The sequence below is a fragment of the Leopardus geoffroyi genome, chromosome B1 (assembly GCF_018350155.1).
Source record: "Leopardus geoffroyi isolate Oge1 chromosome B1, O.geoffroyi_Oge1_pat1.0, whole genome shotgun sequence".
Taxonomy (NCBI): domain Eukaryota; kingdom Metazoa; phylum Chordata; class Mammalia; order Carnivora; family Felidae; genus Leopardus; species Leopardus geoffroyi.
This window is the reverse complement of record NC_059327.1, coordinates 112,604,764-112,627,597: the sequence shown is the minus strand read 5'-3', so window position 1 is coordinate 112,627,597 and position 22,834 is coordinate 112,604,764. Positions and strand designations below refer to the sequence as shown.

Here is a 22,834-nt window from a genome sequence, read left to right as displayed (position 1 = left end):
CCCCCGCCAAAGGAGTATATTTGAGAGTCATTGAAAGCTGGCATACTTTCTAAATTTCTTTCTCCTTTCTTCTTTCTCTCTTATATTATTTCCTAGCAATAATGGAATCCTCTGGGTTTAAGCCAAAGAAAAATCTGGGAGACAAGACCAGACTTTACAGGCTTTTTTCCCCCCTGGGAGTGGCTTTTCTTTTTTCTTTTTCATTTTTGATGAATGACTATAATTTATTTCTACCAAATTTAAATAAGGCCTGCTGCCTTGTGTGTTTAACTAGGCGGGCAGAGGAAAACTGGTTTGTTTAGGAAGCAACAACTGAGAGACCCTGGCCAGGTGACAGAGGAGGGCAGAAAGAATCCAGACCAATTTGTACGTAGTATATTTTACTCCCATGAAATAAAACACATTTTTTTCATATTTGCTGAAAAGTAAAACAATAATATTGTACGAAATGTTATACACAGGGTAGGTTGTACATAGCAGTTTCAGAAACATCATTGCATCCACCAGAGAAACTATTCTAAAACTGATATTCACACATTTTTATAATAATAATATGTTAGAAACATACAGTGTGGCATTTAGTATATACATTCCTTTGCTCACAAGCGAAAAATCCTAATCGCTTCTGTATAACATGCTTTATTTTAAAGCCTAACCTTTAAAAACACTGTTGTGAGAGTACTAACAACTGCTTTTTATAAAATTAATTTGACATTTCGATATATATACATCCTTTCAGTCATTTTAATGTTAACAATGCTAAACTTAAAAAATAACAAGCTTATAGTAATGTTAAAATGTCATATCCAGTCAAACATTTGTGTATGTCCTTGCAACTGTTGGAAATACTTTTAGTGAAAGATGTCAGACATTGAGGAAATTCCTTTGAAATCAAAGGAGCTCTCTTTAATTCAGTGGTTTCCTTTTCTCTTTATATCTTCTCTTTCTCTCCTTTTCTTTAGTGCCCACGACCTTCTAGCGTAATTCCCAGTCTTTCAAGGGCAGCATTGCCCCATCCGGCACGGTCCTAGGATCCCGGTGCTGTGGGCGGGGCTCACACTGGCCTGTCCACGGCGTACTGGCAAGCACTCAGGTTGGACGCCGGGTTCTGCACGCTGGCGTAGCCGAAGCTGGAGTGCTGCTTCGCTTTCAGTCTCAGGCTGGCCAGGCTCGAGTTACACGTGTCCCTGTAAACGTACGGAGGAGTCGGCGGCGCGTAAGGACAGGCGGGCGTCGGCACCGCGGAATTCAGCGACGGGCTGCTCAGGTTGTTCAAGTTATTCAGGCTGTTGAGGCTGGAGCCCGGGACGCCGGTCACGGCTGAGGGCACCATGCTGGACGACATGCTCATGGAGGAGATGGAATTGGGCGGGGAGAACATGCTCTGCGACGACAGAGGGTTGACGTTCATAGAGTTGAAGAAAGGGAAGCTCTTGGTGGACAGGGAGGCTGACGTGAGACCCTTGGCAGCCCAGTTGTTGTAGGAATAGCCCGGGTACATGTCGTCATAGGGCTGCATAAGCCCGTTGAACTGCGGCCCAAAGCCATTCTTGCACAGCTCAGCCTGCTGGTTGCGCTCCCGCTTTCTCCATTTGGCCCGGCGATTCTTGAACCAAACCTGGGGGTGGATGGCAAAGGAGCAAACAGATGCCACAGATCGGATTAGTAAAACCTTGATCACAGAAAGCACCAGAGGCCACCCATGTCCAGCGCGCGCCTGCGCGCGCGCACACACACACACACACACACCATAATTTCCCCCACCCCCCACCGCCCCGCGGGCAGGAGCTGCCTGAACCGCGTCTAAAGCGAGGGAGGCCTGGCCGGCTGAGGCCCAGGCTCTGAACTGCGCCACAAACCCCAGTCCAACGCCTGGCGGCCTGTGGACGGCTTGTTCACTAACCCAGGCCCTCCTCTGGATCCAAACTCACTTACTGTAAAATAAACGCGGGGCAGCAGGTTTTCTGCCCAACTCTTACCCTGCCACCTTGCAAACTTGCTTCCATTCCAAAGCCACAGACACAGTGATGAGGACTAGTGGCTAAGAGGGCACCGGAGGCCCGCGCTGTCTTGCACAGCTCCTCCCTCCAGTCTCAGACCTTCCCTGCGGCCCCCACGCCACAGAACTCGCTCTCACAACTGGCGCCAGGCCGCGACCCCTATCCTCGCCTAGCAAAATAGCGAATTAAAAAGCAAAAGGCCGCCTCCCCTTCAGTCTCCTAAACTCCAAAAGCTTGGCTTGTAAATCTCCGGGAACCCAGAATGGGTCACTCTGCAACCTCCCCCTCCCTTCCTCCACTCCTACTCATCCTCCGCCCTCTCCAGTATAGGCCCCGGCTGCCAGAACTGCTCCCGCCGGGCCCAGCGGGTTTGCTTGGCTTTGCAAGCCGTCGCCTGGCCCGTCAGCCCCCACCCCGCGTCCGGTGGCCCCGACGCAACCCTTCTCTCAATCCACATCGGACCCACCCGTCGCCGCAGACTGCGGCTTTTGTGTATTGGAGCGAGGCCTGGCCCCAGATTTCAGAGCTGACATCGGTGATGTTTCACATTACACATCTCAGCCGGGCCCAGACGCCTAATCCGCTCTTTTCCCCCCCTTTTCCCTTTCATTCTCGATTTCCTTTTTATCCTCCTTCCTCTTTGCACCCGACTGCTATAAAAAAGCACGCTTCACTCCCACTTGGCTGGACACACAGCGGGCCTGGAAGGAGGCAGCCAGAAGGAGCGACAGCCCAGCGTGGTAGAGGCGGGGGACTTGGGAGAGACTCCTGGAAAGCTGGAGGGGTGGGAGAGGTCTTTTCAGAAGGATTCCAGAGAACCCACTGATTGTGTTTTTATTTTAATTAGTTTTAATTTCTACCCTAGGCCGTGTAAACTTTGCTCAGGCAAGAAGAGTACGTGCAAGGCCCGTTCCCCTGATGCACGGGAGAGCTAATCAAAGCCTGACCTTGTGCAAAACCACGCGGCCAGAGTCAGAGCTCTAGCTCTGTGCAGTTAAACTAAAACCATCTCCAACTTCATCCCGGCTTTTATCCACCAGCAAAGCCTCATACCCTACACAAATGCAACCCAGAGAGTACCTTCCTTCCCTCTGCTTTGGGAATGCATTTTGGTCTTTATTCTTTTCATCATTATTGCCATCTTATTGTTCTTTCATCTCTGCTTTAACTGGAGGCTCTATTTTTCTATCCAGAATTGTTTTGTTTTTGTTTTTAACAGCAAAGCCTCTGGATCTTGCTATGGGTGTTTCTGCTGCCAGAATCCTAACACATTTGGAGTTTTCCACTGACCAGCATAAACCAGGATGTTGCTACCGGGTAATTTATTTAAGTGCACTTTTGCCAATCCATAAAGTACAGATTTGCTACAAAGGTAAGCCCCCCCACCTTTAAAAAATAAAACTATTATCATTGGGAAGAAGGGTGTGAATAACAATCTCCTGAGAAAGATAAATAAACCAAACCAAAAAGTCTTTCTTCTTTTTTCTTTCTAAGAGGACTAGGAGGATAGTAGTTGTGTGTCAAAATGCTTCCATGTATCACAAAACTAAGGGATAGGGTGTGGGAGAAACCTGAATGGCCGAAAACCGAAAAGACTGTGTAAGGAGGATGAGCCGAGTAGAGAGAAAGGGCCGGGCGAGCCTGGGGGGAGACAGTTTCCCCAGGAGGGCCAAGCCTTGCTTGTCTCCGGTGGGTTTTCCTTGTAAAAGGCGCACAGGTTGGAGCCTGTTCTCGGCTCCTGGCCTGGGAGGGATTTTATTAGCACTCTTCCGGCCACCGCAAGCCGGGAACACAATGCCCTATGCAGGGGAATGCCATGCGGCCCAGTTCCGAAGGACTCAGGGTAGCGGGGCAGTGAGCGGGTGCCGCTCGTGGAGCCTGCGCTAGGCCTGCAACCGCTGGTCTGTAAGGGGGAGCTGTAACCTCGCGACTGGGGCTGCGGAGAGGCCTTCTGCCTGTGCAAAGGCACACCGTGCCTTTCGGGAGACTGCCTTCCACACTCCCTCCGGTTCTAAGTGGCCCGCATTTCTACAATGCCTTCCTCCCTAGCCTTCCCAGACTCCGTGAGGGGTCCTACCCGGACTCGGGCTTCCGTAAGGTTGGTCCACACGGCGATCTCTTCGCGCGTGGACATGTCCGGGTAGCGGTTCCTCTGGAAAGTGGCCTCCAGTTCCTGCAGCTGCTGGCTGGTGAAGTGAGTGCGCTGGCGCCGTTGCCGCTTCTTCTTGGACGGGTCTTCGGGGCCCACGTCCTCATTCTTTCCCTGCTGGCTCTTATCTTTTTCTGAAAACGAAACACAGAGAGGTTCCCGTCAGCAAGTCCCACCTGCTACCCGTGAACTCCAAATGGACCGGGCTGCAGAGGCCGCGGCAGGGGAGGAGTGTGCGAGCGGCCTCTCCGGGCCGCGGTGAGCGCTGCGACTGTGGGGCGTGCAGACGTGAGTGTGGGTGTGAGCGCCCCATCTCCTCCCCTCCCCCAGCGCCGCACGTTTTATTTACATGTTTATCTCACTGTGAAGGCACATTCATTTTTACAGCCTCTTTCAAGTATATTTATACTCTTCTGCGCAGACACACCAAATTTTTTCCGGACACCTACACGCGCGCATTTTTCAGACCCCCACAGATCTCCATGCGGTTTCAGGAGACTAGTAAAGGTAGACTTTGGGATTCGGTGACCCACCCAAGTTCCTCTACCCTTTAGAAATACCGCCTCTTCTTCGGCATCGTTTCAGAAATACTTTTCTAACAAGCGGAGCTTTTCGGGAGCGGAAAGCGGAGAGAACAGACTCTGGGTTGGGGAGTCGGGGGTGGTGGCTTCTGAACGTCTTCGAATGAAGATGCTGGGATTTTTGTGACCCAGAAAACAAACATAGGGAGGCCAGGATAGGAATAGGGCAGGCAATGGCTCGCGCAGTTCGCCCCACCCCGGCGGGGCGGTCGAGGTAGGGCGAAAGAAACTCGGAGCCAAAAGAATCCCGGCTCCGGAAGTTCTGCGAGAGGCAAACTAAACGACCACTCCCACTACACCTCCCCCTGGAGGGGTCGACTTCCTTGCGGGCGGGAAGAGCCCAGCGGCGAGGGGCGGCTGGACCCGGGTGTCCGCGGGGCCGCGCGGCGCCTTACCTGCGGCCTCGGGGCTGGAGGTGTCAGAGATGGTGTGCACCTCCAGCCTGTGCTTGGAAGAGTCCAGGGAGCGGGTCTGACCGGGAGCCAGTACCGAAGCCATGGCCAGCGGCTGGGGATGGTGACAGGAGGAAGACGAGGAGGCGGCCAACAGCTTGGTCCCTACTGCTCTGTGCTCCAAGTGCAGCGGGCCTTTCATGCAGTTCATGGACGAAGGAGCGCGCCGCCCTACAAGTCCTGGGCTGCCGCCCGGCCGTAGCCCCGTGGCCGCTGCCGCCTGCTTCGCTTTCCACTACACGCGCAGAGTTTCCGCGCTGTGGCCGCCGCGGGCAAAGCCAGGGAGCACAATCCCTGCTGAGTCTTTTTGAACCGAGCGGCCCCCGTCTCCTTCGGAAGGCTCAAGCCTTAGGGTCCGGCGGCGGAAAGTCAGCGGGCAAACGGAGACATGGGGATGTAAGTAGGCGGGCGCAGCTCGGAGCGTCTTTGGATAGCAGGCTTCCAAGCTCCAAAGCGAAACAAGAGTGGGCAAAGACCCCTTTCTTCCCTCCCTCCCTCCCCCACGTACCCCTCCAATAAGGAAAGCTAACGGCGATCGCGCTCTGCCCGCCCCCCGCGCGGCAGCCCTGACAGCAAAGTGTCAAGAGTGACAGGGACAGGTAGTTGATATTAGATCCCCCGCAGCGGCGGCAGCGGCTGCGGCAGCAACGCGGGCCTCTGGGCGCACCCTCCGTGGCACGCACACGCACACCCCCCTCGGGCCGTCGAGCTCGAGCGCGGCCTCGCAGCAGCTCAGCTCCCCGCACCCAGGCGAGCGACGGACCAGCTCTGCGGCTCCGAGCTTCCCTGTTGGCCTAACATCTTAAAACCAGAGGCGGGCTTCCTGGTGCCCAGACGTCACTTTGCCGCGGCCCTCCCAACGCTCCCCGCCTCCGCCTCCTCCCAGACCCTTCGCCCAGCGGGAGTGACGTGGCTCCGCACCAATCAGAAGGCCCCGAGCCCCGGCGGAGGGACAGCCCTGTCTGCACCTATCAGCTGTGCGGGGCTGGGCTAATACCTCACTGCGCCCACCAAGTCTACACCGGCCGGCTCCCGGGAATTCTGCTCCGGCCCAGCCGAAGAAGATCTTGCTTTTAGTTCAGGCGGGGAGGCGGCGAGATGAGGCTGGGAGTAAGAGGCTCGGGAGAAAGGAGCGGAAAGGTCCAGAGCTGAAAGGTACAAGGATCAACATGCCTCGCACCCCTTCCTTTTTGCATCTCACTACATCCATTTCCAGTCGAGAGATGCCTTTTTATCCCCCCTGTATGGAAAGGGGGCATGCTACTTAAAACCAGAAAAATTGAAAAACAGCAACACATCACCTCTCCGATCTTAAATTTTTCAAACAGCCTGTCAAGTGAATGCTGCGCTAATCTGAAGAAGCTTTATTTTAATTGCAAAGAAGACAAAGCCCTGAGAAGGCCGGCTAATAAATTAGAAATCGAGAAGCAAATGGACCCGTCAAAAGAAAATTACCTTGACTTTAAACGAACAACTGTTTGGCGGTTCACTCTGGATTTATACAAGAATAAAAAGTCGCCTCAGATCACGTTCTCTGTAATGCTTATTAGACCCCAGACAGAAAATACACAATAGAATAGAAACCCTAACCCAGCATTTTCAAAATGCTGAAAGCTTATCCATTCTACTTAGCGTTGATTAAGACACATATCCAAGATCTTTCAAATTCCTTGTACACTGTATTAAGCTTGTCCTAACCCTAGAGAGAGCCCGCTTTAAATTCGACTCTCTTGTTTACTTTATTATCAATCAGATTCAAATCCATAAAGCCTGCAGAATCAACAACCTTGAGCTAATTATATATAAAATGTGCTTTAACGAATTTCCATACAATTAAGAATGTTGCCAAATAACCACTTTCAAGGATATTTTTTTAAGTCATTTTCTTTTCCTAGAGAACTCAAGGCTGCTGAATCTTTAAAGTCCAAGCAGGCAGAGGCAGTAGAATGGGGGCGAAGGGCAAAAGCCTAGGAGAACACTCAGCTCAGAAAAACCAAAGCCTTATTCATTTATTTTTTAAAAAAGAAAAAAAGAAACACCTTGGGGACATACAACTCTTACAACACTATTTCCAAAAAAAAAAAAAAAAATTAATTTCCAAAGGAATTAAAGAAATACAAATGTATCATTCAAAATAACTTTTGAAAGTCCTTTTGTCCTTTGCTTACTTAGGTCATGGGGAGAGCACAAACTAATCTCTTCTGGGTTTCTGCATTGGTGATTGCTTTATTGTGGAGTTAGTGTTATCATCCCTGAATGTGTATTTGTTTGACATTACAGTCAATGATTTGTAACATCAGTATGAGGTATCTTCAGAAAACTCCCTCCTTGTCCTTGTTCACAAGATTGGGAAACTTACTCAGTCTGGGGCAGAGTGGATGAGGCAGACTGCAAATTATGTTTGTAACCTATGTGTCTCTACTTTGCCGGGCTCTCTCTGCCAAACCCTATCTGCAACTCCTCCCCATTTTAAACATGCTTGAGAGCCATCCAAAGAAGCAAATGACATTTGTTCTTCAGTTTCTCCCCAGAAGTATCATCCCACTTTAAGAAAAATTTAGCTGAAAGGAGGAATTTTCTTTATAGTAAGCTTTAAAGCAGCATTTCTAGTTTTAACCTTTTATTCCAGTTCACCCCATTCCAAGCATACATACACCTGCTCAGAGCAGAACACATCCTCATGTGACAAGTCTGCATTAGCTGAGGCTCATACATCCAGCTATATTAGGTCCTGCAATCTTATCACTAAATTATACATATTACACCAGCAGCCTGTTGGTAAAGAAGGTTAAATTAATTTACATTCTGCTCATTATCTGGTGCTTAAATGACGCATTTTATCCCTGAGATTTGGCGGAGAATCTCCTCAGACCCCACAGCGTTTCACCGAAGACAATGCTCTTACATTTGTAGTGGTTTTTAATCTGATAAGACTCTAATTTGCTTAAGTCTTTTAAATAAGGGTTTTAAATGTTTCTAGCCATTTTCTTATTGAATTTCCTCTAATTCCCCCAAGATCATAAAGTGTATGTGTAAAGTAAATATTTCCTCCCATTGCACTGCCAGCCGATGACCTATAACTAAGTCAATATGAATTCAGCTCTTTTCTGCCCAATGTGTTTACTAATCATATTCCAGTTTCTTTTTTTAAACCTCAGTATAGCTCCAGTCCCCAAAATAACACCCCCATAAAGCTTCATTTCATGAAGAGATTCCACCATATGAACAAATGATAAACTACAGTGAGTATACTTTCTTTCTTGGTATTAGTTTCTTTGAGATTCAAACCCCGGAGAGGCAACTTTTGGTGGAGGCTTTGGGTGTTTCTCACAACTCCTTACTCGGGAGAGCTGAGGAGCTCCACAGAAACATGTAGATTTCTAAGCTCATCTCTCATTAAACCCACAGAATTTTGATTTAAACTCGGTGGTCTGTTGACTAACAACTCTCATCAGGGCAGATACACAAACGGGAAGACCTAGTCTCTAAACCAGCTTCCAAAGCGGCTGAAAAACCCCAGGGCGAGTGACAGCTCAACATAGTGCTAAAGGGTAGTAGAGGTTGGAAGTGCTGGTGATCTTCAGGCAGCCTAAAAGCCTAAAAGGATGAGGAATCTTAAATTGTACCTATCCACTGCAAAGTCAAGTGGAGAATAAAGACAATTATCTGGAGATACTTGGTTAAAGGAAACAAAAAACAACACAAAACATAACCATGTCTATGTATCTATCTATCATCTATCTAGATAATGCACATATGAAATATATACGCCCCCCCCCAACTCAACTGAGCCAGTAAGGCATTTCTTTGCATTTTTCCAACCAGAGTTTCAACTCTCTCCTAATCTCCTAATCACTTCACACATGGTGAGATCGGCTGACCCCCTTCTCAGACCCAGTTCCATGGATGGTGGGAGCACACCAACATGAAAAGTCTAGATGGAGAAAAGCAAGTGAGTAATGGGACCCCCCCCCCAAAACAAACAAACAAAAAACAAACCCAAAAACAAAAGAAACAACAACAACAAAAGAAACCCAAACAAACAAACACTTTTCAATGAAAACAGTGGTGATGATGGTCGGCAATTTAGGAGACTTAGTCTACAAAAACTTAATCCACTTAATATTGTGGGTGCACAGATATTGGTAGTATAGATAAGGAAGGGGTTGAAAGCAATCCTATGTATTTTGCAGGTTGAGCACTACCTCTGCACTCCCCACCTCCGCACAGTCTTCTTTAACTGGTTCTAGAAATCACTATGACTTCAGCCTCCATCACAGAAATTTCCAATCCAGAGAAATATCAGGATGGTCAGTTCAGGGAAGCTGGAGGTGCTGCAAGGCCACCACGGAGGGCAGGGGTGGGGGGAAGGGAAGCCCAGTGCGGGTTTAGGTTTTCAAGTCCGAAGACATTCAAGAATTGTCTCAGTTGGGTTTTCTTTGCTTATTCTTGCAAAGCCAGACCCTTGAGGAGGGAAATGTGTGACATGGGGTCAGGCGTGTTTTGAGCTGCTGGTATTTGCCACCGATTACCAGTCTTAAGGTCTTATTTAATTTCACACTCTTTAGTGTTAGTTGCGCAAAGCCCCTCTGGCCTTCGTGAGGAGATTGGTTGGGTTATGCCTCCAAAGTCTGGGGTGCGGGGTCCAAGTATGGACTTCAATCCAACCAAGCAATCCACAACTTTTTTGGGGGGGGTGGGGTGGAATCTGTCTTCAAAGCTCACCTGTAAGATCGCTCATTAGATGTCTCCCTGCGCTGGCTGTCAGACCTTAGCGGGGGTGGGAGCCTTGCTCTGGCCCAGGCCAGTTCAAGGCCGAGGCGGCCCAGAATCAGCTCAGAGCCACGTGACAGGCGTGTGTGTGCGTGCGCGTGTGGTATAAGGCGCAGAAGTCAGATGGAGACCTTGCACCCCGCTCAAGAAGTGGCCCTTCCTCCCCTCCTTCTTCTTCTACCTGCCTTTTCTCCACACACAAACCAGTCTGGAAAGGCCCCCTTCGCTGTACCCCGTGCTCCAGGCACGAAGCGGAAGCACCCAGACATTTAAACGTTACTGTGGTTGATCCCCTCCTACCCCATTCTCTAAATGGATTTAAAAAGTGCTGGTTTGTAAAAAGGGGCAGATTGTTCTCTGAATCAAAGTCTGTGCACGTACTGAGCGGCACCTACATTCTCTGGGTCTCTGCCAACGGCACCCATATTTTAGTCTCACACTTGAGCTTTGGAGTAACTAGCTGGGGGTGCTCAGTGTCGGGGTGGGAGAGGTACCCCCACACTGGCAGGTGAAGAGAAAATCGGGGATTAGCAGAGTCAGGACGGGTGGGGGGATGCTGCTGAAATCATTAAACCCACGTGCTACAATGCCTTTTCACGTTAGTTTGTTAACACAACAGGTTTATTCTGAGAACGTTTAATCCCAGAAAACTAGTAAAAGTAGAGTGGTATAAATATGTCTTAGCAAGGGGGGGGGAGGATGAAAATGAGATAGACACTAATATCCAGGTCCAGAGAGAACTGGAAAGGTACTAACTAAAGTCACTTTTAAAAATGGGATTAAAACTCGCCTTTTTCTCTTTTCTCTATTTCTCCTCTCTAGCTCATGTCTGTTTCCCTTTTCTATTTCTCTTGCTCTCCCTTCTTTCTGTCTTCCCTCTCCCAGACATGCTGGTAGCTAACATTCAGCATTAGTTGTCATGGTGACCATAAATCACATAAATCCAAAAATACCCACCTATAATCTGAGATGAAGCTTTTATTTCCCTAGCGAAATAATATTTTAAAAGCTGTCAGCTGACCAAAAAAAAAAAAAAAAAAAAAAAAGGAACCCACCTCATCGTAGTAACCCAAGTAATATATTACTTCTAAAGGTTTAAATTAAAATGTCATCCTGTTAAAAACATGGTGGAAGAATTTTGGGTACTCTTCATGTCAGATCCTCACAAGGAAGTCGACTCCACCGCTCCTGATCACTCTAACGCATATACCCAATTCTGCTGTTCATTCTCCTTCCATTAATTTCTTCCCTCCCCTCTCAACTGTCTAAGTCTGCACAGATTCTGCCTCAGGTTGTAAAAGAAAGGAGTCTCCACCTGGATCAGAAGTAGCTCAATCCTCAGCCTGAGCCTTTTGAGGACCTTGTGTATTGGTCCTCTGTTAACAATCACTTCCCCAAACGAAAGATGGGGGCTTTGGGGAAGAAAAGGTTCTGGTCAGGATCCAAACGAGGGTGACTTCCGAGAGGAACTGAGAAGAAATGCAGAGAAGACTGGTGGGGGCAAATGGAGTAGTGGAGAACTGAGCTGGGTGACCAGATTCAGTGGTTAAGCCCAGCCTAGGAAAGGTACCTGTATTCTCCCACTTCTGCCCTTTTCTCCAGAAAAGAAACTTTCCTATTTGGAGTCCCTGGTGGGGGAGGGGGGTGGCGGCCACAGTTGGGCCTTTTGTCTTCTACCTTGGGCTTGTTGTCTTTTGCCTATCTTTGGATTACAGGGTATTCGCCTAGATGAAGAGCCATTAATTACCCATTCAGTCAATATTAGGAAGACGACAAAGCTTTTTACATAGGATTAAGAAGACATCAGATTGTTCCATTAGTATATTCCTGCTCACGAATAAGCTTTCGTTATACATTTCCTTTTCCCTCCGAGTCGCTCTAACAACTGCTGCATATATTAACAGCAGGCGGTTTGGAATAACAACCCAACCAGCCTTATGAAACTTTGAGCGCACTTGGTGTCAGTAGCAAGGAACTCGACCTGTAAAAAGACTACCTCTGCGGGCAGGGATCCACAGGGAGTGACTACCTATTGCACAACTGGTACAATTTCCCCTGACGGGGAAAAAACCCACAAAAAGCAGAGGCAGCTGCTGACAATAAGCTAGACTCGGTGGCGGGTGGAGTAGGATGGGGTGGGGAGGCAGGGGTGGTAGAAAAGAAAATGGAAATCCCTCTCCTTAACCCTGTTCCCCTCTCTCGTGGCTTCTTCCTCGGACCTCCTGCCCCTTCTGCAAGCCCCTGTCCCCTACCCCGGGCCTCACCAATGGCCCTCTACCCTTCTAAGCATCCCCTTTCTTTCTAACAACGCTCAGGCCCCAAGCACTGCCGCAGGTACCACCACATCGCGTTTTGCAGGAGATGGTCTGAACCTGCTCTAGCTAGTTCCTTGCTAACATTAAAGCTGCTTCATAACGGCGAAGGGAAACCGGCTTATTTGCTTTCAGGGGGTACATTAGGAATCCACGTAGTATGTGCTTGGCAAACATTTGCTGATTGAATGAATGAAGGGTTTGCTGCCGCCAAGGCGGCGGAGGGTTACCCCGGGTTCTCTGAAGAAGACTGGGGCCAAGCTGCCACTGAGAGAGTGTGTCTCGGCTGGGGGCGCCCCAAGGGGCCTTGGGGTCCCCCTCCCAAGGGAAGGACGTCGGCACACGCCAGAGACCTTGGTGAGACTCTTTCAGCTCACCCATTTAGCCAAGGCTACTTAAAAATTAATGGCGTCTCTGGAGAAGGTACCCGCCCAAGTCTGGTCGCCGAAGCTAGGCACCCCGACCGCGGGGCGGCAGCTCTGTCCGATTTCAGCCCGGAATCCACAGCCACCGCCCCGAAACTTTAAGGGATACAGACAAGGGAGGATGGGTTCCCCCCACCCGCCTTCCTGAAGGTCAAGAGCGCTTTCTGAATTCAGCAAGCAGGCTTTTTTTTTGGGGGGGGGCACTCGAAGCAAGGAAGTCAAGGATCTCTGTTCTAGGGGGACATTCTCAGCAGACCTCTGAGCCTTCTTTCTGGGTTACAGCTAAACTTGCCAACTCTTCCCGCCTCCACTTGGATGCCTAGCCTGTCCTTTTTCTACCCTCTCTCAACCCCTGGATTTAGGGGTCTCCAGCCGACATCCTACTCCACCTGCTTCAGGGTTTGAGCCAGGCCGTGGGCCAGCCCAATGGGTATCAAGGGGACAAAGATTCGCTTGGAAAGGAACGCAAGAATCCCAGCCTTCCAGAGGTTAACCTTGTCTACTTGGGGACTGTTTTCAGTCTTTAACGAAGACACGGTGTTTTGGAGAGGTTGAGGAGAGGGTAGTGCCAATAATAAAGTACCATGGCCCCTTTTGAAAAAAGACATGCCATTGTAAACATTTATTTCTTTCTGAAAGAAAAAAAGCTATCAAAAAAGGGAGAAAAATCTTTCTTTTCAAAGCAGGCTGTGGCCAGGGGTTTGCATATGACATAAATTAAATTTACTTATATTTAGTAAAGGGGACTCTGGCAACCTTCCTTGGAGGCACTGTAGTTTTGCTTACTCATGTGTGACATTTTTTTTTTTTTTGTCTATTACATCCCTAAAAGCCAATAAAATCAAGATTTTCAGCATTTCTCCCTATCACATGCCTCTCCTTAATTAATGGTATTAAACATGTTTAGGCAGCAATTTTCCTCTTCTGTCCAAAAGGTAGAAAACAGATTGTTGCCAATGTGGAGGATCAGTGCACTAGAATAATCCGGGCCTGAAAGTTAATGGGTAAGGAAACAGTCCTTCATTATTTCTAGTTCTTTATTTATCTACTAATTATCAAAAGTGGATGCCCAGTGGCGACTGTGACAGGAACAGAAAGGACTCCCCGGCTGACCACGGCTGCTTGCCCACGTTAAGAGGTTCCCATCCCATCTCTAGCTTCCCCTCGGAGGGGCTCCCATGGAGACCACCTGTCCTCAGAAACCATTCCTGAGGTCTAGGAGCCCTGGGTTGGGGTGGGGATAAGAGACGTTAGGCAGCTCTCCAGCTCCCAACGCATCGGGAAACGTCAGCTTCAGCTGGGCGATTGTCAGCCCGCCCCGCGCGAAGCGAGATTGGGGAGCTCCCCTAGTCTGGCCAGACGGAACCCGCACGAAACCTTTCTCCAGGAGTCATCGCTGTTCTTGATTTTTAACCATATCCCAAACATACTCCGGTCTAATAATTTATTTTTACGACCGATTATCAAACAGAGGAAGAATTTAACACAATCTTAATGACAGAAATCACCCGACGTTATCTCTGCACGGCCCCATTTAACCCCATGGGGTTAATCCCGGACAAGTGAGCGTTTAACTAGCCCAGCGGGAGGACTCGCGATAGTGTGCAGTACCAGGCTGCTTCGCTCCCGACCATTTTAGAAGTTTTATTTATGCAAATGATAATTTTCTCAGGTTTACCGGGAAGCACGAGTGCAGGGCCTTTGTTTTCTTCTTAGCAACACGGTTTGTTTATTTGGCCGGGCGTCCCAATTCGCCCCCCTCCGGCACACATTACATTTGTATCCTTATACTTTAATCCGGAAAGAGGGGGTTAGGGGCCGAGGGCTGTGGGGGGGCTTTATCTCCTCACACTATCAAAGGTCAACAACTTCCTAAGGCTAGGCACTTGTTACTACAGTAGCCTGGGAAACCCGGAGAATAGGACAGTTGTTAAATTTGAATTTTTCATGTATTCCAAGGGAAAGCTTGCACGCGCGCGCGCGCGCGCACACACACACACACACACACCCCTAAAGGGCAAGTTTCCGTTTAGCAAAGGCCTGTGCAGTGAGTTGGAGACATTCTGGCTTTTACACAAGGCTTTGAGCAGCAGGGCCCCTTGACTCGTCCACAGTGAAACCAGCTAATCAAGCAACGACACCACCAAAACCCGAGGCCTTGCAACCTGCACAACAGGTAGGTTCGCGTCGACAGCGGCGCACACTTCATTACACCCTTGGCTGCGGCGCACAGTCGCTGCCCTCAGGCTCTGCGGGGCTCTAGTCAGCTCCTCCAACTCCCGGCCAGGCGAAATCTTCGCCCTACGCAAGCCTCCGGTGCTTGCCTTCCGCGGCAAACCCCGCTCCCACAAGCCTGGGCGGGGCAAGGCTGAGAGAGGCCGGGGCGGAGAGCACCCTTGGTGGTGCTACACGCAGTGGGACATGGCGGGCGACAGAGGTCGCTGTTGGACTACTTTTCCACGCCAGCTAGCGGCGCAGAGGTAGGTTGGGGTGTGCGTAGGCGATGAGGCCACAGGGAGAGAGGGAAAAGAAGCCAGAGGGAGAGGTGTTGGGTCTCAGGAGTGCAGTATACTTTTGGGGAAAGGAATTAACGTCCCTGGGACGGCTGCTTCCCGTCCCACACAGGGGCCAAGTGTCTAAGTCAAGGGGCAGGCGCGCCTGTCTGGCGGCCTAGCCTCGGTGCGCTGTACCCGAAGCCCAGAGGCCCAGAGGCGGGTGACCGGCGCGCGGCCTGCGCTTCGCTCCCGGCCTTACCAGTGGCGCCGGGATGCTGCCGCGGGAAGAGCTTGCTGCTGGCCGCCTCTTTCCGGCTCTCGGGAGAGTCTGTGAACTCGACCTTTTTGATTTCGGAGTCTTTGGAGAAGAGGCATTCAACGGCCGCCGGCTGCACGCCTGGGCCGCGCGCGCCCGCCCCACAAGCGGGTAGAGAGACGCCCCGGACCGCGGTGGAAAGAAGCGAGGGTGTTGGGGGTGGGGGTAGGAGGCAGGACGAAGAAGAGAAAGAGGGACAAAGAGCAAAGACCCAGTTAGAGGAAAGGGCGGAGGTCGCTCGCGTCTCCCGGACCCTCTGGCAAGCGTCTCCCGGACCCTCTGGCAACCCGGAGCAGGGCGGCACACTCTTTCCGCGCCTCCCAGGCTGCCAGCGGCTCCCTCAGAGGGAGGAGTAGGCCCCGGGCATCGGGACGCGGAGAGCGGCTCCCTCCCTATCCATACCCCCCCAGTTCCTACCCCCGGGAGAGGCTGCCGGTGTCCCGGTTCTGATTCCCTTTCCGCCCCGGCTGGTCTCTCCGGGAAGAGCCCCTCGCCGCCGCCTCGCCAAGGGACCGGTGCCCTCCTGCCGCCCTCGCATGGTGCGGTGTCCCGTCGAGTGACCCCGGCAGAAGAAGCGCGTTCTTACCTAATTGCACACACGCCGACACTAGTTTGCGGCAGTTGGTCTCCATTCCCCGTTGTCTGCAAAATAAAAGAGGAGGAGGGTCGTGAGAAGCAACGGGGTCTCCGAGCGTGCAGGGTTCAGTGGACACTACCTGTAGGGCGGACAACTGCAAACTCGCTCTTAAGTGCCTATTCTGGGTTGGGTTTCGGGCGTGCTTCTCAGCCTCATCCCCACCCTAGCCCCTGGTCCAGAACAACTGAATGTTTACCAAGAGGGGGATCTCCCTCCAGAGTTGCGGTGAAGGGGCGCGGGGGCTCTCGACGGATAAATCCATCATGTCCTGGGGGACTTAGGCTGTGGAACTACTCTCAAGGTGTTTATGTCAGGAGTTAAGAGCCCGTCTGAACACGGGGGCAACCTTAGCAGGTACAGAATTTGGGGGTGAGTGGAGAGGACTTTTCTATGTAAGAGGTTGTGTGGCAGACCACCATTCAGCACAGGACTTTCGGTCAGTAGACGCTAAGTAAACATTTGTAGACCATCAGACTCAACTTGTACCTGCCCTAGACAGCGGTTTTCCTCGATTTTCTGTAATTCTGAAATGAACGGGACTCTTAAAGCTCTTGGCCTAGGGTACTCCAGGAGCGAGCTGGCTTCGGGCCTCTCATCCATCAGGAGCCACTTTTCCATATTTAGCCACACTTTTCCCTGGAGATACTCACCCGGCCATTTATTTACCCTAAACTAAGATTTAAGATCGCAGAGGAGGGAAACGAAGTGGACTGAGTGAGACAGAAGAGAACGGGGCAAAAGTCCGGAGGGTTTTCTACCCAGCGAGGACGTAGAAATAACTCTCAGAGAACGGCTGCCCCGATTCAACCCCGGCAAACCAAATCTTTTTCAAAATTCCAACCACAACGCAGCGAGCCAAGCGTTTAACGCGCGCCCCCTTTTTCCGCCACAGGCAAACCGGGAGAGGTGGGTGGCGAGAGGCTCTGTCCGGGTGGGTAGAAGAGCCACGGCAGCTTTAAAGACAGAAGGAAAGAAAGAAGGTCTCGGGCTCCCCAGGCCCTTTGGATCTCGGTGCCTGCCTTTCTCCACGCTAACCAGGGTATGCCGGCGGCGGGAGGGCCCACTTCGCTGTGGTCCAGGGTAGAGGGGAGGAGCGGGCGTTGCCCCTTTGGCGCAAGAGCAGAGGCGGGGCAGGGAGCTGCGGGTCTGGCTCTAGTCTGGGTCTTGTTTCCCCGCTCCTTGGCCTCTGCTGGAACAAGCCGAGCCCCGGGAGCCTCTGGCCAAGGTCGCCGCTTAGAGGAGGGGCTGCCCGGCGCCGCGGCGTGGGTGTCCAGGGGTTCCCCCCCACCCGCTAGCTGGGACGTGGGCGGGGGCTCTGCAGATCCTTGCAGGCCCGGGGACCCAGAAGTAGCAGTTTGGCGGCTCCAGATTTAGTGATTCTGCAGTAAAATCACAGGATTAGTCCCTGATTGAGATGTCTGTTCGTGAGATATTACAAAATTCATTATCACAGCTTTCTACTAACTCGATATGAAGTAACACAGATGGGATTTTATTAGTCCAGACTTCAAATGTTTACTTATGATAATTTCGGGGGAAATTTGCATGTCACCATCAATTCGATAATCTTTTTTTTTTTTTTTTTAAACATCTGAACTGGCTGCATTATTAGCGGGTAGCCGAAGCATTGCAGATGGTAACTGCAAATAGTTTTCATTTTTTAAAGAAATGAAATATACAAAAGAAAAAGATGGGGTCGCTCAATATAAAGTCAGCCAATTATTACACATTCCCCCCACTCTCAAGCTCCAGTGCTGAAGGCCAAACAAAGCAATACAAAACAAATCAAGAACTCTGCTCTAAGGATTGAAAAGAAGGTCAAGGCATGTTCCTTAGCTCACTCCTAAGTGTCCTTGTGACTTGGGGATTTATTTTGCAGTCAAAATGAGCCGTGAGACCTGCATTTTTTTTCTTCATATAATTACCAGGGCTACTGGATGAACTGAATCTAAATAACTGAGGGAGATAGTTTTTAAAAATAACCTCCAATTCCTGCCTGCTGATCCTTAAACTTGCCCTGTCAAGCAAGACAAGTCTTACTAGGCAAATTTGGCTGCAGGATTTAGGGGCCAGCCTCCACCACTAATCTCACAAATTAAGATGCGCAACTTTTCTTGATGGGAAGTTGTTCTCATCCCAAAAGTTCAAGTCCTGGTTTGAACGTATATGCCAGGCAATCTTGTTTTGCCTAATTTGAGTTTTCTATTGTGAGTATGCTAAAAAGCACCACATAGTTAATGAAGCATACTGAACCACACTGGCCAAAGCAGGCAGTAAAAGCCTGAGAAATAAAACAATTTTCTTAAAAGTAATTTCTGATGATTGCCATAAGAGGAAATCGCAGGAAAAAAATACAGTTCTAATAATTCCAAATTCTTTTACATTCCCCCCCTTTCCATTTTTTGTTACCCCGTAACAAAATCTTCAGTGGAAAGTTTAAAAATAAACAGCACAAGAACATATGTTTTAAATGAACTAAATTAAGGAGATTAGCCACTAAATTAATTTGCAGTGGGTAATCGTTTAAGGAAATTAAAATACTGCTTAACACAATTCTGTATTTTACCAGTTTAAGCCTTCTTTTAAACCAATTAATATTGATGCTTTAGGAACACTTGAAGACAATATGCTCAACTTGAGGAACAAAGCACCTGAATAATTTAAGTGTAGTTTTGCTGAGGTAAAGTAAAACATCCCATAAATGAAGTAGCTATTCAAATTTTAGGGACTGTTTGATTATTAAAACCTTGTACGCTTATTTTATGTTACACTAGTAAAAATCCTCATCTATTCTGTGCCGGTGCTTTGTTTCCTTGACATAATTGGTATTTGAATTTTAGATAAATTTCTTCCAAACTTATATTAAAACCACCTTTAATTCTTATTAATGGCCTAAGAACTGCAAGGAAATCTCTGTAAGTCAGATTAGTTTTCATAAAAATATTTTAGAATATATGAATGCCTGTGTTATTTTAATTCATAATAGTAAAAGTTTTTTTTTTTTAATTTAGTTTACTTTACTAAGACATAATACACACACAAAAAGGAGTAAAAATCACACTGCCCTATGGTGGCTTGATTTCTGAATTACTTAGGAAAGTAAAGTCATTGAATTGGAATGAAAAGAGAACCATATTTCTCAGATTTAGAATCATAATTTTTTTCTTACTCGACAGTTGGAAAATAGTCCTCTCCTCTCTACCCATTTAAAATGTATCTCCTGAAGTGCAAGATTGGAGTTGACTGGTGATCAATTTAAAGGATTTATAATCCGAAGTAATTGTGTAAGCTTGGCATCCAGGCCTGGTTCCCAGGTAATTCGCTTGGGCCTGAGAGGTCACTAACTGCCAGTTAAGATGGAATCTTTTTTCCAATTGGTAACAATGGGAAAGGGGCTAATCTTCCAGTAGCTGAAACTTTGTACCCTGCCCTTTATCTTGAGAATGCTAATCCTCAGCCTGAGGATTTGTCCCTGCAGTGTTGGCACCGAGATTTAAGGGAAGATACCTCGTTTTAAATGCCAGCCATGGTCTCGCTTCCCACTCGACTTCAGCAACCCCATAGATTGTGAGTGTCTGCGACTGGGGACGAGAGGAACAGGGCTTTGCGAGGTCTGTTTGCCAACTGAGTTACTTCGGGGGGGGGGGGGGAAGGCAGCCCCAAGAACCACAAATCACCTACGGTGAAGATTCTCCAAAGTGGAACAAATTTCCAAACTCGCATTATCTCACATCCCTGCGGAAAGAGACGGCCTCCACTTACCGGCTACCGGGAGAGAGCTGCTGTCTCCGCGTCCCACCGCTTCCCGGGGAGACTTCCAGCGATCCGAGGCGCAGGCTGCACCGCAAGCGCCGGAAAGCCAAGCCCGAGAGGACTGCGGGGCTCCCGAGGGTGCCAAGTTCCGAGGGAGTCCACGGGTGCGCGGCGGCCGCCGGAACCTAGCCGTCACTGGCAGTTTCTTTCTGCTCCTCTCCAGCTTTCTCGCTCGGTCTCGCACTCTCTCTCCCCTCCCTCGCTCTCATCCCTCTCTCTTCCCTCAGCTCGGTCTCCGTGTGGGGAGTGACGTGACGTCAGCAGAGATTCCACCAAACTCCACTGCACAGTGGCGGGCGGGCGGGCGGCCGAGCCCGGCTGCGCGGCGGGCGTTCAAGGAGCGAGCACAGCGTTCGGGCGAGCGCGGGGGGAGCGAGCAGGGGCGACGAGAAGCGAGGCAGGGCAGGGAGGTGAGGCCGGCAGGCCGGAGACTCGGGAGCCGGAGGAAGAGCCCGGAGAGCGAAAGAGGGTTTAGGGGACCGGGCAGGGCGCTGAGACTGGAGCAGAAGAGCAGCAGGCGCAAGCACTCCCACTGTGGATGGGAGGATAGGAGGGGAGGGTGGGATGGAGCAGAACGAGGAATCTGCGCCGAACCGGGAGCTCTAATAAATCAGAGGTGGGGTGGGGGTGGGGAGGAGCCCGGAGCGTCCGGGAGACAGAAACGTACTCTTGGGGAGCAAACCAGGACGGAGAAGGAGGAAGGGCCAGGGAAGGTGGCCCAAGAAATGGAACAAAGGACTGTGTGCATGGGTTTTGTTTGGGGCGAGGCATGTAGGGTGTGAGTACGAGAGTGCCTGTATGTGACCTTCTTTCAGGCCTGCAGGGTTGAGAGACGAGTTCACAGAAACGAGAGATTGCGGAGTGGGGGTGGTGGTGATGTGAGGGACGCACTGGAGGCTGGAGAGAAAGTAGGCGGAGTGGGGGTGAGAGAGGATGGCTGAGGAGTAATCTGGAAAAGTGGGGCCAGCGGGGAGGGGGGATGGTGGGGAAGAGGGCTGGGAAGGCGACAACCGAGACTAGTCAGCCGGGGAAGGCCCAGAGACTTGGCCCAGCACCGCCGGCCGGGACACCACGCCCGAGGTCAAGGCGGGTGGACCAAGCACGCGGCACCCGCTGTCCGCGCGCAGGTGGGCACGGTCGCGCACTGACCAGAGTACACGAAAGGATTGCTCTGGACGAGGTTCGGGCGTTCATAGAGTCTAGAATTTCCTCTGCTGTACCTACACTCAACAAGTTCACCCCGGGTCACGGATATCTCATTTTTTAAAATGACGAGGTTAAGGTTCCTGGCGAGCATGGTATTAAATTGCAAGGCATGGTGGTGGGGGTGGGAGGGGAAGCTACTCTCAAATTCACATTTGCTCTTAAAAATCGAAGAACACGTGAAGTTAGAGGAGTCATTTTCATTCGGAAAGTGTGTCTTACTTCTAAGCCCTGATTTTCCGATTTCTTGACTGGAGCAAGGCGTGTATTTTGGTAGCTAGCAGGGTGTTTTTGCTTCGTCCTGCCTTTGGGTGTAAGGACTATAAATATGATTCGTCTGGAAGACCAGGTGTGAAGGCTTCTGCCAGGCATACTAGACAAAGTTTGTTTTCAATTTCAAGGGCGTCCTGTTAACGTATGTTTTTGGAAAGCGTCGGAAAGCAGTCATAGGTTCCGGTTTGGTTTTCCCATCAATATTAATTTCTGCATAGGAACAAAATTCGCCCAGGCGCGCCATGAAAAAGCCCTCCCCTTTTGTCCTCAATAGAGAATAAAGTTCCTTCTAAAAGTTGTATTGCTCTTCCTCAATCAGGATACCAATTCTCTCAGTTCTAGGGAAATAAATGACTTGTTGGGAGAGCATGTGTGAAATACATACATCTTTAAAAAGCTTGGCGTTTAAAATAACCCAGGTCACCCTATAGGTTCTGGGCTTTCCCTGCATTTGGGGGCTGTCTAGAACGTGTTATGTGTTTTCTTGAATTACTCCGTGTTTTGAATTCATTCGAGTTAGCAGTAAAAACAGGCAAACAAACTTGCTCAATTTGTTTTGAGTGCTAAATCCCTTCACTTTGAAATAGCTAACAGTCGACAGATGGACTCATTTTATGGAAAGGGCTAGCCTCTTCAGCCACGAAGAAAACTGACTGAGACATCTACATTTTAAAGCCATCTCTAACCTCTCCATAACATCCATGAAAACTCAAACTTTCTCTCTCGACCCGTTGGAGAGTCAAGACCGTTTTACTTAAAGGGAGAGAAAAGAGGAGGAACAGCTCACGTGCTGTTTTTATCTTTATTTCCCCTCTGTTCCTGAGAATTTTTATTTCTGGTTTTTGAACTCTGACTGAATCAAGAAAATCAAATTCTTTCAACAAGTTCCACAACCGAAATCTAAAGTCACTGCAAACCAGAGAAGGTGGTCTGAGAAAGACATTTTCCTCTGTATCCATCAACGATTTCTGCTGTCTCCCCACTCCCCTGAGTAATGGGTTAATGTCCTCCCCATTTTTCCTTTTCATTTTATAGAGATTAGGAGACGCTTCTAGCAGAACGACCTCCCTTCATCTGGTGGCGAAGATGAGGAATCTCATGGAAAAGTGGGGAAAGAGTGAGAAAATCAGAGACGGGAAGATTCAGAGACTTGCAGAGAGACGAGGAAAAGAGAAAGGGGCAGCGCTGGAGAGACGCGCAGATAAGCGCGTGCAACCCCCCCACCCCCTTTCAAGATTCGGAGGTTTGCAAACCCGGGCTGGGATGAAGGGGCTCCGGGAAGCTCACGTTCCCCTCCCCACCCCCCTCCTTCTGTCTGGAGTCTCGTCCGCCAGGGGCTGGTTAACCCCAGTCCCGGCCGCCTCAGACATCGCGCTGAGCTTTTGGGTCTTCGCCTCGCCCAGCG

General features: G+C 49.9%; 1 protein-coding gene across 6 annotated transcripts; it reads right to left on the bottom strand.

Annotated features, from left to right (window-relative positions):
- Positions 1-359: 359 nt before the first annotated feature.
- On the bottom strand, positions 360-22,471 carry PITX2 (paired like homeodomain 2). Of its 6 annotated transcripts, none has more exons than XM_045470306.1 (5): positions 19,903-22,471; positions 16,090-16,145; positions 15,447-15,584; positions 4,078-4,283; positions 360-1,618 (listed from the first exon to the last, which is right to left on the bottom strand). In XM_045470306.1, exons 2-5 carry the CDS (start codon positions 16,133-16,135, stop codon positions 1,055-1,057), a joined length of 954 nt encoding a protein of 317 aa, XP_045326262.1. In that variant the 5' UTR covers positions 16,136-16,145; positions 19,903-22,471; the 3' UTR covers positions 360-1,054. The 6 variants fall into 6 exon arrangements, with proteins under 6 accessions (XP_045326262.1, XP_045326261.1, XP_045326269.1 ...); XM_045470305.1 differs by lacking the exon at positions 19,903-22,471 and adding an exon at positions 16,791-17,413; XM_045470313.1 differs by lacking the exon at positions 19,903-22,471 and adding an exon at positions 16,337-16,353.
- Between the last annotated feature and the right edge of the window lie 363 nt (positions 22,472-22,834).